This window comes from Emydura macquarii, unplaced genomic scaffold, assembly GCF_026122565.2.
Source record: "Emydura macquarii macquarii isolate MOO-44397 ecotype Brisbane River unplaced genomic scaffold, CSIRO-AGI_Emac_v2 contig_554, whole genome shotgun sequence".
NCBI lineage: Eukaryota > Metazoa > Chordata > Testudines > Chelidae > Emydura > Emydura macquarii.
The window spans coordinates 2,779,120-2,792,893 of NW_027130691.1; the positions used below are offsets into that span (position 1 = coordinate 2,779,120).

General features: G+C 44.8%; 1 protein-coding gene across 1 annotated transcript; it reads left to right on the forward strand.

Moving 5' to 3' along the window:
• Positions 1-1,016: 1,016 nt before the first annotated feature.
• CUNH12orf76 (chromosome unknown C12orf76 homolog) lies at positions 1,017-8,689 on the forward strand. The gene is made up of 2 exons (XM_067539435.1): positions 1,017-1,196; positions 6,808-8,689. Exons 1-2 carry the CDS (start codon positions 1,070-1,072, stop codon positions 6,891-6,893), a joined length of 213 nt encoding a protein of 70 aa, XP_067395536.1. The 5' UTR covers positions 1,017-1,069; the 3' UTR covers positions 6,894-8,689.
• Positions 8,690-13,774: the final 5,085 nt, after the last annotated feature.

Here is a 13,774-nt window from a genome sequence, read left to right on the forward strand (position 1 = left end):
TACAGGTTAGAGATAAACTGATGAGACAGAGGTGATTAGTTGTAAAGTTAAAGAAGACATCTATCTTCACTCTGTGTTTCTGTTCACTCAGATTGCTTCAGGCCCTGAGTAATATCAAGATATGACTCACACACAGGAAATTAGAAATGGAGAATAAAGTCAGGATAAAACTATAAAGTCCTGGAAATCTATATGGACTCAAACTTTATCAACCTCCTGTCTGAACACACGCACTTGGACTATTGCTTCGTCTGCCTTTATCTGTGTAAGAGGTACAAAGACGAACAGAAAGGAAATTGAATGCGTCCCTATCCCTGTCTCCAACCGATATAAGAGCGGTTTCTATCTCCTTGCTGTTTTCCTAGGACACACACAGTCTGCCTAGGAAAACTAGCTCCTTGCCTCACAGGGTTCTCTTCTTTCTTTTATAAAGATCAGGTAACTAACACAAGCTTAAAACTTCCCTTGATGCAACCCCGGTTTATCGGTATCAGGCTTGACACTCTGTCTCCTTACAACCAACTAGCTTTTCCACTAGAGCTGGGCAAGTGAAGATACATTCGGGTTTGTAAATCAATTTGCTTCAGCTGCGTCCATCTCCTTTGTGCGCTGGTTCCCCATGGCTCTTTAAGCCAGCGCGTTTGACTGGCAAAACCGACCCGGGGAGAGGTGGCCACAGTGGCAGGGGCCAATACTGACAGAAAAGGAGCTCCAGGTAGCCAGGCACCGACTACCCACAGGCCTGGCCTCCAGCCTGGGGTCAGAAACCAGCGTGTGACTGGGCAGAGGCAGGGGTCCTGCGAAATAACAGACTGGGGAGTGCCAGTAACGACCCGCAGCCAGGAGCCCCCCACACGGCCTGGAGTCTGGCTGATCCCGGGGGGGAGATGAAGGGCCATGGGAGATAAGGCGGCCCGGCAGGGGAAGGAAAGAAAGGCGGGAAGGGAGCGAGGACAGAGCGCGGCAGGCAGCCGGGCGCCCCGCCCCGCCTCACTGCGCCCCGCCTCCCCGCTTATCCGCGGCGGGCCGGGCTGGGCTGGCGGCTGAGGTGGCGGGCCGGGCCGGGAGGATGCTGCTGCGGCGGCCGGGGCCGGGCTGGGGGCTCGCCCTGCTGCTGGCGTTGGCCGGGCCGGGCGGGGCGGCGGGGCCCGCGGAGCGGAGCCGGCCTTACGCCGTGCTGCGGAGACAGAACCTGGGTAAGGAGGGGCCGGGCCGGGCCACTCCCTCGCCGCCGGGCCGCCCCATCTGCCCCGCTCGGGCCCCCGCCTGACCGCCCGCCTCTCAGGCGCCTTCGGTCCGAGCCCAGCCCGCACCGCACCCCCACCCCGGGCCGGGCGTGCCTCGCTGCTCTCTCCCCTCAGGCGGGGTGGCCGGACGCCTGGGTCCCTTTCTCTGACTGGCCGAGCGGCCCTGCACCCCTCTCCCGCTGTGCGCCCCGCTCTCCCCGGCCTAGCGTGGGGCGGCCCGGCCTTCTCCGGCCGCCTGCTGGGCTCTGGCAAGCCCGTGGGGTGCCCCCGGGGGAGGTGCGCTGGTGGCGGCCCTGGGACCCTGGCTAGACTGGCCCCAGAGAAGGGGGGACCCTGGCTAGACTGGTCCGGGGTGGGAGGACCCTGGCTAGACTGGCCCCGGGGTGGGGGGACCCTGCCTTGGCTGGCCCCAGAGAGGGGGACCCGGGTCCCCACTTCCCTGGGACCAGCCTAGCCAGCAACGTGGGGCGCTGGCGTGGGGTGAGGGCGCGATGGCACCCAGGCCCTTTGCCGTCCCCTCGCCCAGGTGCCAGGCCTGGCCTGGGCCCGGTCACAGAGCTGTCCCCTGGGTAAGCCTAGGAACCCGGGGGGCGGGGGAAGGATTTCGTTCTCTCCGTAGCGGGCGGGTCGGAAACCCCCAGGAGAGAGCCGTGACCCATTGGAGATGGGCGATGTGTCAGGGTCCAACCACTTGGCCCACTCCTGTCAATGGGCAGAAATTTCATGGAGCAGATTAAAAGGGGGGTGGGAGGAGTTCTGACAACGTCAAAATGTTTCGACACCGTTGGGGGGAATTAAATGTTTGGATTTTCTTTTCCCCCTCTCAAAAATTGATTTGTTTTTGTTTTTTTATGTTGTGTTCCCTTATACATATAAAATAAAGCCAAAATCTAAGCAAAACGTTTTGCTTTGGACTAAATTATTTTTTTTCTCTTGAGTTTTCTTTCGCAGAGAATTTTGGAAATTTGCAGGTTTTAGTCCTAACTGGAATGAAAACAAATGTCAAAAATCTCAAAACACTCCACAAAATATAAATTTCTATTCTCCGTGCAGCTCAAGGACTGACTCGTTCTTCACAGTGGAGTAGGAAGGAGTGGACAGCCCTGAGCTGCTGTTGGGCTTTCTTCTCCCCTCTCCTCTTCTGTGAGATTGGTCTCTGCTATTCCCTCTTTCCTTGTGGAGCTAGCCTGTTCTCAGTGGTGGTAGATGACAGAACAAGGAGCAACGGTCTCAAGTTGCAGTTGGGGAGGTCTAGGTTGGATATTCGGAAAAAGTTTTCCGCTAGGAGGGTGGTGAAGCACTGGAATGGGTTACCTAGGGAGGTGGTGGAATCTCCATCCTTAGAGGTTTTTAAGCTGCAGCTTGACAAAGCCCTGGCTGGGATGATTTAGCTGAGGTTAGTCCTGCTTTGAGCAGGGGGTTGGATTAGATGACCTCCTGAGGTCTCTTCCATCTTTAATATTCTATGATTCGGGAGTGGGGGGGAATGCGCACATGCTCCACAGACCTTCTCCCTTTAGTGTTTGCAGACCCACTGTGGGTTTTTACCCTAAGATTTCCTCAGTGGCGACCGGCAAGGGAGTTACATGAATATCCTGATTCTAGTATGTATGTTCTGGTTCACCAAAGACTGTCATGTAAGGTCTTAAATGAGAGCCAGGGTCACTTTGGTCATTAATGTCATTATGAGATGTATGTACAGATGCTATGTCAGGAGTTATGAATGTAAACTGAAAATGTGTTTAAAAGTCTATATCAAGGCAGAGTTGACAAACAGATTGTCTGACAAAAGATGTTTATTCTTTGTCAGCATGTAAATTAAGCATTGTAAGCCAACATGGTGGCTGCACATCTATATATGAAATCAACAAGGAAGAAGCAGGACTTAGGAAAAACAAGCAATGGGGTTTTGTGCTGTCTCTGAGTACAGACAAGGAACTTTGGGGTTATAAGTAGAAGACAAAAAAATACTTTCTAGATGCAAGATAAAGGAGTAAGTGGTGAGTGCATTTACATTCATGAAAGCAGGATCTCTGCTTACCTTGGTGGAAGACATTGAAAAAGACTTTGGGTTAGTTAGGGCTTCTTTATACAGTAGGTTAGTGTGTTAAGTTTAGTCTCTCTAGAAAGAGTGTTGGATTTTGTCTTATATGTAACCTTTTCATTTCCATTATCCTTACTCATTATCTCTTGAATCTTTGGTAATACATTTATCCTTGATTTCATTCATATAAATGTATCTCAGTGCTGTGATATTAAGCTAAGATCCAATTCTGAAGTGAATCAATCAGGCTGGTGTTACACTGTTCCCATGGGGACAGCAGACTTGGTTTTTCCGTGAGTGTTCAGTGGAGAAGGGTCTGGACTAGAGGGGAATGCCTCAAAGGGGTTGAGGGACTGGAGTGCACCTACTTAACATACAAGGCAAAGTAACGGCTGGCATTGCCCAAAGGAGATTTTGTTCAGGTGACTAGCAGGCTGGTGGTGTCAGGGAGCTGTCACCCGTTAAGCACAAGCAGGTCTGCCTCTTGCTCAAGGCAGTGAGGATAACAAGGAGACTCGCAGTCCTGGGTACCCCAAACACCATCACATGTCTATTAACTGAAATTCTTCTTTAACTCCAATAGATCTGAGTTGGGTTGAGGTTTTCTGAGCCAAAGTTTCTGGGTTTTATCCCTCATACTCACTTGTGTCCATTTAGTTAAGGTTCCTCATATTCCAAGGCTGCAGAATTCAGCCCTTGCTGCAGGACTGTGCTCCAGAATCCTTGATTTCATTTAAAAAATTGTTTCTAGCTCTCATGGTTGTTGCAAAAATGACCTCAGAAAGGTGAGTGAGGGGTAAGCGGAGACAATGCTGTCTTCCTGAGTTTGAAGATGGCTTGAAACTATAACCTTGAGAGGTGTGAGCTGCCCCATTCATCTCATTAGGTGTGGACTCTGGAACCTAAATATATGTGGCATTTTGAAAACTGAAAATGTGGAGATAGCATAGGACTAAATTTAAAATAAAAATAACTCAGCTGATGTACTGATGGATTTTTTTCACACTCTAGTTTCATTCAATAAAAACCTCCATTCTAAAATATATATTGGAAGTTGCCACAGAATTTAGGTCCAGTTTGCTGCAGAGAATGTGGCTTCTTGAGTATAGCTGATGGATGACTGTATATATAGACAGACATGGATGCATTCGTCTAACAGTCTATGCTTTACAGCTGCCCAGTCTGTATGTTTGGCAGATCTGGCAGCCCCAGGTGGCCCTGATCTGGAAATACAGTACTTTTCACCATCCTTGGGATGGTGGTGATGGCAGCAAGGGTCACTGGGTTTGGAAACTGATCTCCCCAAGTTTGGGATCCCCACAAGGCAGGCCTATTTAACCACACCAGTGAGTGTTTAGCATAAGCATCGCATCCTGTTGCTAGTTTAAACAGCAGTTAAGTGTGAGTAGAAAGTCTCATCTAGTTATCAGATTAAAATTAGAAAAGTGTGAACAAACTAGTGTGGAATACGAAGAATGTTAACTGCTCAAGTTTTGGTCTGTTCTTCTCTCTCTGGCTGTTGTGTACATTAGATGAAAGGTTTCTGAAAGCAGACGTCTTTGTGTTTCATATGCCAGTGAAATAATTTGAAGTTTCATTTGAAATGTTATCTCTAAGAAATACACTGTTGATAAGGACATATTCTTCATGTGACAAATTGTCTAATAGCGACGATCAAACGTTCCCTTTTTTCACAGTCTATCTGAAAATGAGAGCAGCAAGTAGGGAAGAGAGATAATATGTTAGCAGGATAAAATACAAGTTGGCTGTAAATTTTCAACTACTGCTGCTGGAGCCTGCAAGAGAACTAAGCATATGTTGTGTGAAGCTTCATAGGCACGTGTGAGGGAATGGATAAGGAGGGGGTGGTATTTTCTATATCGGGATGACAAAATGGTATTATCCAGTAATAAAATGAAATCCCTATTATATAGATTAAAAACGGCTAATTTATAGTTCTCAAAAAATAATCATATAGAGGGAACCAACAGCCAGTGGTGATGTTTCTAGAGAGATCCACTAGGAATCAGTTCTTGAGCTGGTGCTATTCAGTATTTTTTACCAGTGGCAGTGATCTGGAGGAAAGCATAAAATAATTGTTGGTAGAGTCTGCAGATAACACAAATTAGTGGAGTAATAAACAATTGTAAGAGCAAGTCTGGTCTACTTGATGGTCTACAGAGCCATCTGGATTGCATGGGAAACGAGGCTCACTTGAACATGTGTTTTAATACCCAACCTTGCATTTAGTGGCTCCAAGAAACCAACTATACAGGCCACGCTTACAAAAAGAGGGCCTGTGAATCAGAAAAGGACTGTCGGGTTGGGGATGGGGAGAAGTCATGGTGGATAGGTAACCACTTAAACGTGAGCTTGCAGTGTGATGTGGTATCGGAGAGCAAATGTAATCCTTGGCTATATAAGCAGGGGAATATTGAGAGTGTCAGAAGACGGTATTACAAATGTATTTGGCATTAGTGAGACCTTTACTGGGAGAGTGTGTCCAGTTCTGGTATCAACACTTCCAAAAGGATGTTGACAAACTGGAAAGCACTCAGAAAAGCGCAGCAAGAATTATTCGAGGTCTGGAAGACCTGCATCGCCGTAAGAGACTAAAGCTCAATCTGTTTAGTTTATCAAAGGGAAGGTTCAGGGGTGACTTGATCCCAATCTACAACTATCTACCTGGGGAGATTTCTGATAGTAGAGAGCTCTTCATTCTAGCAGACAAAGGCATAAAATCCAATGACTGGAAGCTGAACCAGGACATATTCAGGCTAGAAACAAGGTACAGGTTGTTTATTTAGTGAATGTAATTAGTCATTGGAACAATTTATCTAGGATAAAGGGTGGGTTTTGTCACTGAAAGTCTTTACATCAGGACTGGCCTTTTCTAAATGATACGCTGTAGATCAACCATAAGTGATTGGTCTTGATGAAGGAATCGCTGCGTAAAAATCTCCAGCTTGTTATGCAGGTCAGATGAGAGGATCATAATGGTCCCTTCTGGTCATAAATTGTATGAATTAATAAGTACTAAAATCCTGCCTGTGGCCATCCACGTTCAGTACCACAGGTCGTTATTCCCGGTTAACTCAAATAAGCGGGAGGTTTGATAGCCTTATCAAGTGAGGTAAAAGTACAAGTAAGTGTTCCAGGGCAAGTGGATGGTGGGGTATGTACAGAGTGCTTAATGCACCAGTCATACATTTCACAAACATAAATTGGGGGAGTACAAATGATCAGATGCAGCTGCAGCTTTAATACAGTGAAAGTCTGGCCAGAAATGCAGAGACAAATTAGCAGTGTGGTCCAACTCCCAGTATAGACAAGGGAAAAACTGACTTCATTGGGAATTGGATCAAGCCCTGGATGATATCTAGGGACTCTTGGCAAGTTCATAACAGGACCTTTGATGTCACCAGTTTGAGACATGCTGCACTAAATAGGAAGATAAACATATATCCACTTGTTCCTACCCCCTATTCCACACATGGCATTTCTTCCCTCTTGCAGTGCTCATGGGGAGCATCTTCAGTATCCTGTTGATCACCATGATCCTGATGGCAGTCTGTGTGTACAAGCCCATTCGACGACGGTAGCAGAGTGGGAAGAATCTGATTGGATCGGTCGCTTTGCTTGTGGAAATCTTACGATCAAAACCCCAGTGCTGGAAAATCACCTGTGCTCTGCAGTGATCGTAAAACCAGCCTGATTTGTAGTCTGACTTCTGGCTTGTAAACAGTTATGGCTGCTTAGTAAAGCAACTGTGAGAAAGTGTTTTTTTCCTCTAACATGTAATGTAACCAGTGGTTTCCCTAGCAGAGGCATGCCAACAACTGCTCTATTGAGTGGCTGCTCTCACCATAGCTGGAATTAGATAATCTCCTTCCGGATCTCTAGCAATTTGTAACTTGACAGACACCTATGTCTTCAAACGTAGATGCCTACAGTTGGACACTTAAATAAACGTGGCCTCAGTCTGTCAAATCTTATGTCGGTGACTAATCCTAAGCACTCATGTTTGAAAATGTTAGCTGTAAACTTCAGTTAGCCTTTCCTATCGGAGTTAGGACAAATACTAGGAATATGTGTCGTATTTTACTTTGATGTTGCCCACAGGAAGGCTTCCCCATGTAGCCTTGGGGTGTGTCTGAATTCTGCACTCAGCTCACAAGTGAGAATATGACACAAGTAAGTAACCCTCATCATGAATATTCCTAAAACACCCCCTCTAAGTGATCCTAAAATGGAAACACAATGTGCTTTAGGTAAAGTGGTTCACATGCCATTTTTGGCATTAAGGCTGAGTACCTGTTTCAACTGTCTCAAATGTTGTTTTCTAGATCTAGTCTATCAAATACCCACTCGGACTGCAGTGTGGTGGCATCAGTAACATAGTTAAATGGAAAGCTTATAACTTTTGATTTCTGTTCTAAAAATCATAATTTTGCAAGCAGGCACGTGCATTAGATTATGATGCATCCAATAGTTTTTTCAGTCTTAAGGAATGTAACTTTCTCCTCAAGCATGGAGTCTTCTGTTAGGTTTCTGGCAGTGATTTTTATGAAAATCATTACAAAGGCGAGGGCTTAAACATCCACTAGAACCATGCACTTGGCTTTGTAGGCCTGGTCTATGCACATATCTGAACTGAAATAAAAGTACAAATTAAAACTGATTTTGTTATTTGGGGGGCTTGTTGGTTTGTTACTGACTTAACTGCTTTTATACTGAAATAAGCGTCCACACTCACACTTGTACCAAAATAGCCATGATGGTTTTAGGAATCCAGTCCAAGTTTATTTGTAGAGCAGGTCACAGGGGTGAACAAATGTTCATGTCCTTGGCTATGTAATAGGCTTGTGCTCAGTAGATGAAGTTTACACCGTTAGTCATTTTAAGTTCAGTCCTGTAGATGTTTCCCAGAAAGTCAGTCATGCCTGAGAGCCTGCTTTGATGAGAGAGAGAGTGTCACTTTCAAACTCTTGTGGAAGTCTTGTGTGTGTAAGTTTATGTGCAGCTCTGTTATATGCATAGTATGTAAAAGTGTTTACACTGGCAAATCATACTGCATATAAATGCTGCTATTTTATTTTGCACTGGTATAAGTAGTTAACTGGATTTTTCTTGTTTGATATTTAACAAAGGACTGTTTTGTCACTTGTAATTTATTTTACAATGTTTGTTTAAATTTCCCTGCGGCTCTTCTGTTGTCTTCAACCTTCTATTGCGGCTTATGTAACCTCTGCTGGTTCCATTTTATTTAAAGGGGTGATGTGACTGCTGTTGAAAGTAGTGATGACTCCTTGTCTGTAATGTAATAAGATGATGCCCTCGTGTTTGTACACTGCAATTCACAGCCTTGAAGTAAAATATGAGTTAAAGTGAGAGTAAATTGGTGGTAAGTTTTTTATTTCTCGCTGCTCCTTTGTTTCTGTTTTGTAAATTGTATCAGCCGAATTGTCTACTGTCTCCTCTTCCTGTGAGTCTTCATCTCACTTAAAATTACACGTTCATCTTCATTAGCGTGGTAGTGAGGGGAAAATGCAGCTGCATGCGAGGTTATAGAGAAGTAGCTACTTCTCTATCTGCTTGCCTGCACTGATATTCTTGTTTACATTCCCCACTCCCAGCTTGGGCCCTTGTACAAGTAAAAAGCTAACCAAACAAGTCAGTTGTTTGTGTACAGATATTCTGCACTTTTCCAAACTCTGCCACAGCGCTGTGAAAGGACTTGGCAATCAGCCCTGCAGCCATTGCTGACAGTCCTCCTGTCTGGGACAAGCCAAGGCTGATTGAGGGTTATCAGAGAGGACCTTATGGGCTCATCTACATAGGGACACTCAAGAAAGTGAAGACCGACTGACTGAAGATGTGAAGTGAGTGTGCAGAAGTTGAAATGTAGGAAGCTCCTGTATGGACACTTAGAATTAAAGTGGCCTTAGGTTGCTGTAACTTACGCCACAGTGAACTAAGCCCACCTTATTTCTGAATGAGTGACCTGCCAGGGTTTAATGCCCTTTAATTTATGCACATTAACTTCACACCTTCAGTGAACTCCGTCACTTTCCTGAGTGCCCCCATGTAGACAAGCCGTAGGAGCTTTTTAGCTGTAACAAGCAAAAGTGTGGCCAAAATTCTCAAAAATGTCCACTCTTGGGGGTGGCTTGTAACAGCTAGGGCATGAGTTTCAGAGCTGAGCGCCTACAGCCCCTCGTGACTGCATTTGGAGTTCGAGGTATTCAGCACTTGCGCAAGTCAGATTCTCAGTGTCTGCAGGGACGCACCCTAAATTAGAAAACGAGTGCGAAGACTTTTCTAGCAGGATACTCTGCAGCACTGCATGGTAAAGTCTCCCTCCACCTAGTAATTGGTCAGACTACTGCCACAAACTTAGTTACCATCAGTATTAATGTGACTTTCAGGTGCCTGTCCTATATCCTGTTGATATAAAGATGAGTTTATTCCCCTGTATCATTCACAAATAGCACCCAGCTGATAACTGACTTACTGAAAATTGAATAATAGAAGTGCTTAAAAGCCCATTAGCTGAGCAGCCACTATCTTCTCTTTCACAACCTGGTTCTAACTGTGATGTTCCCTTCAGTGGCAATCCACATTAAGATAACTAGCAACAGCTGGAATTTTTAGTTTTTTTTTTTTTTAAATAGAGCAAATGGTAGTTTAGTTGTTGATGGCAAAATTGTAGGAGCAATTACTTTTTTAAAAAAAATTGGCTAGGACTTTAATCCTGCATGACGGTTAAGATATTTATCATAGCGTGCAGATTAATACTGCAAGGAACACTTCACTGGGCCCTGAATGCGGACTTCTCCTGGAGGAAGTGTGCTGTCCAACAGCATTCTAGGACAGAAAATAAAGAAATACTGTATCCAGGTCAGAGGAGCAGGGAGCACTTAGAGACTAATGCTCTAATTTGAGTATATCAAAGGAGTCAGTCAGACTTTTCCAAAAACTACTCTCAGGTTGGCAATAGGCACATCTACATTGGCATATACATGGCCTATCCAACCTTAGCATGCCTGTCCTCATGCTAGTTTCATACTGAGTTGGGGGGAGACTGAAGTCTAGGGAATGACCCACATCGTATCTTAAAGAATATCACAGTAAGTGAAGAGGCCTTATTTGAAATCTAGCGGTGCACCTGAGTTTGTTAGCAAGTGTGCTGTTCAGGGCTTTTGACTTCTCCTTTCTTGTCTTTATGTATTGCAAATACAGTTAAATACTGTCACTAGCTGCTAACCGCTGCTGGAACATGACCTTCTGTTTGGACATTACAGCTGTTTTTGCACTATGAATTTGCAGAATACCAAGGCAGTCTGACTTCAGTGGAGGTAGGAGAGAGTCTTTAGTGCTGTTTATCCCTGTCAGAGTTGAATAATTCCAGTTTCAGAATTTAACACCGCTCCTGAATTTTTCTGTTCCTCGTGTGCAACATACAGTGCTGTGCATGCCCTCCCCCTCGATGGGCTAGTCCTTTTAAATTGTTCATGTGAAATATTCTTGTGCTGAACGGATCAGTATCCTGGTCACGTCTGCAACCAGAATAAATTGAGGAACTACACCCCTGATTCAGCAAGGCATTTAAGCACAGACCCAACTTTAAGCCACTGAAGTCAATGGTACTAAATTCATGCTTAAGTACCTATCCATATCCTGCTGAATCAAGGTCTTAAATGTATTACAGTTGATCCTGCTAATACTTGTCCGGTTCCCTGTGCTTTCCTATTGCAGTCATCAAAAATTACAATAGCAATTCAGATGAAAATAAAACTGGGTTAGCTGCCTGACTGTAGAGTGAACTCTCATCTTCATGCTTAAATATGAATTGCTACTTACAGGATATCTAGAGCAAGCAGAAAAGTGTCCATATTAAACTGTGTTCAAAAGACATTCCAAATACACATAAGTACTTGAACTTACAGCTCAATAGCACCAACAATTTGTCCTAACATTTAATCTCAGTTTCAGGGCCATTTATAGGCGTACTGTAGATCACAGGGAGATTCAATAGCTGTCAAATTGCAGCGTGAATTTTAAGAGATCAGAGTTAATCTGGATTTATAATACATAAAAACTCGTTACAGCTTTAATGATTCATAGCTGTTTAGAGAATGGTAAGTACTTTCTAAATAAGCTCTGGAAGGTGAGAACCTTACAAACTATTTCTAAAAAGGAAAATATTTGCCCTTTAAAAAAAATGCTTCTGTAAATATCAACTATAGTGTGCAATACGTTACTGCTGCGCTCCTATCACCTTTACACACAAGGATACTTACAGAACTCAAACAAAAGCATGATATTCGTAAGGGGTGCAAATGCTTCTCTTTTACTCTGAAAATATTTGTACTGTACAAAGGATTTCAGAACAGAAGGTGTAAAGTTACCCATAAATGTCAGAAAATGTCTGCATGGATTATGTGTCAGTTTTAAACTATTTAATTAACTTAGACCAACCCTGCATATTTGATAGCTTTGTATATGAAAATGTCATATTGGAGCAAAACGTACAGCATCAAAAACAGAAAAGTAAAAAAACTTAAATATCAGATCTCAGTTACTGTGCTTCAAGGTAGGAGTTATAAAACCATTAATGTGCACAATTTAAAGTTTTTATAGAAGTTGGGATTTAAAAAAACAAAACCCTAGGAACATAGGGTGAGAATGTCATGACCAGGTTATACAGCTGATGCTTTACTAATTAGTCACTGTCATTAAAACAGAAAAACAAGCTAGACAACCAGTGTTAACCTTGGACTTCGTCCAGAGAAGGGATAGTACCAGTTCTTCACCATGACATTCAGTTCTTGTGGCCATGAGTCTTTTCTCGCTGCAGTTTCCTGCCTCTCTTATCATACGCTTTCCAAAGTTGGAAAGTTCAAAAATCCTGAGTCAGATCCCCCAGAAACTGAGTGAAAAATAAAATATATTGTGTTTTTTGGTCTCAGTTTTTGAACTGCCCCTGCCAACCCCCAATGTGCATATGTGACAATGCCAGAGAAAGGAGATTTGAATTCTCAGCAGAAGACCCAACTGAAGATCAAGTGACAGATTGTAGAAAGCACTGTCTCGCGGTGCAGCACCTCCAGCTTCTCCTCAAACCCAAAAAGTCCTAGTAAGTTCTCTCTCCTCCCCTTCTCTGTCCTGTTGTTGCAAGGATGGAGGGGGCGGAGCAGAGAGCAGACTGACCCTTTGTTCACAGCTGGGGGCAGGGGGAGCAAAGCTGCAGGGCTGTTTCTGCTCCTTCTCGCAGGCTGTCAGCAGCTCCCTTTCCTACCCCAGAACTCCTCTGGCTCCTGAGAGAGCTCTGACCCACCTCTTGCAGGCAGCCCTGATTGGCTACCTTTCCTGCTTCCTGGGGATGAGCAGCCAAGGAGAGGGGGTTCTCCTGGGCAGGATTGACAATCATGCAAGGGCTGCTGGAAATTGTCACTGTGAAAGTGGCCCCAGCTAAGGGCTAGCAGAGTGTTACAATCAATCCAGGAGCACTGACACCACTGGTGTTCTACCCTTCAGTCCAGCCCGTTCTCCAGGGCCGTCTTTTCCTCATCAGATCCTGTCTGGTGCGCCAACCCTACTGATCCCAGCTCCTGGCTCAGCCTCCCCCTACATTCCAGTGAGGATGTTTCATTCTCTACATTCTCTGGGCACCCCAGCACAGAGCATTTAGAGCATAAAAGAGACATTCAGTCTCCTTGCTCTTGGGTCCAGTCCCACTGCAGTCACTGGCAGGAGTAAATGCAGCAGAAGTCCTGCTTAATTCCTGCAGCCCCAGGACAATGCGTGCACAGTTGCTCTTTGGGGATGGCACGTGCCCAGTCCATGAGCATGCAGAAGCTGTGTGGGAATCAAGCATGCTTGGTGCTGATAAATCTGCAGAGAATGTAGCTGCTAATCAATAACAAGCCTCTACTGAGTATGTGGGAATTGCTGTCGTTTCAGATGCTTATAAGCTGGGCCAATGGGGCCAGATTTTGTGAGGAGCAGCAAATGTCACCTCCCAACACCAAGCAATGCACACAGCCCTGCTTCAGGGCACGGAGGCAGTAGAGCTTTTCAGTTAAATGATTTTAACAGGTTTCCATCCCTCCCCCCCACACTCCCAAGCTTTGTTCTCAAACAGTGCTGAAGCTTAAAAAAATGAAAATAAAGTAATTTGGCTTGAGGCAGACACCAGACATGGTAAATTTCAGTGCAAATGGTTACAGTTGTAAAGCAACTGACAACAGCATCTTATGGAAAGTATTTGGCAGCCTTACCTGTGGTTATTGGTGCCAGCTCTGCCTTGAATACAATTAACGTGCTTAACAGAATGAATTGGTATTATCCAACCCAGCTTCCACTCCCCTTTGGAAGGATTCTTCACAGAATAGGAAGCAAATGAACATTTAGTTTATGGTGACCAAAGCACAAAAAATGCATTGTTGGGAGGGTGAGATCTTGTTAATCTATTAGTAAA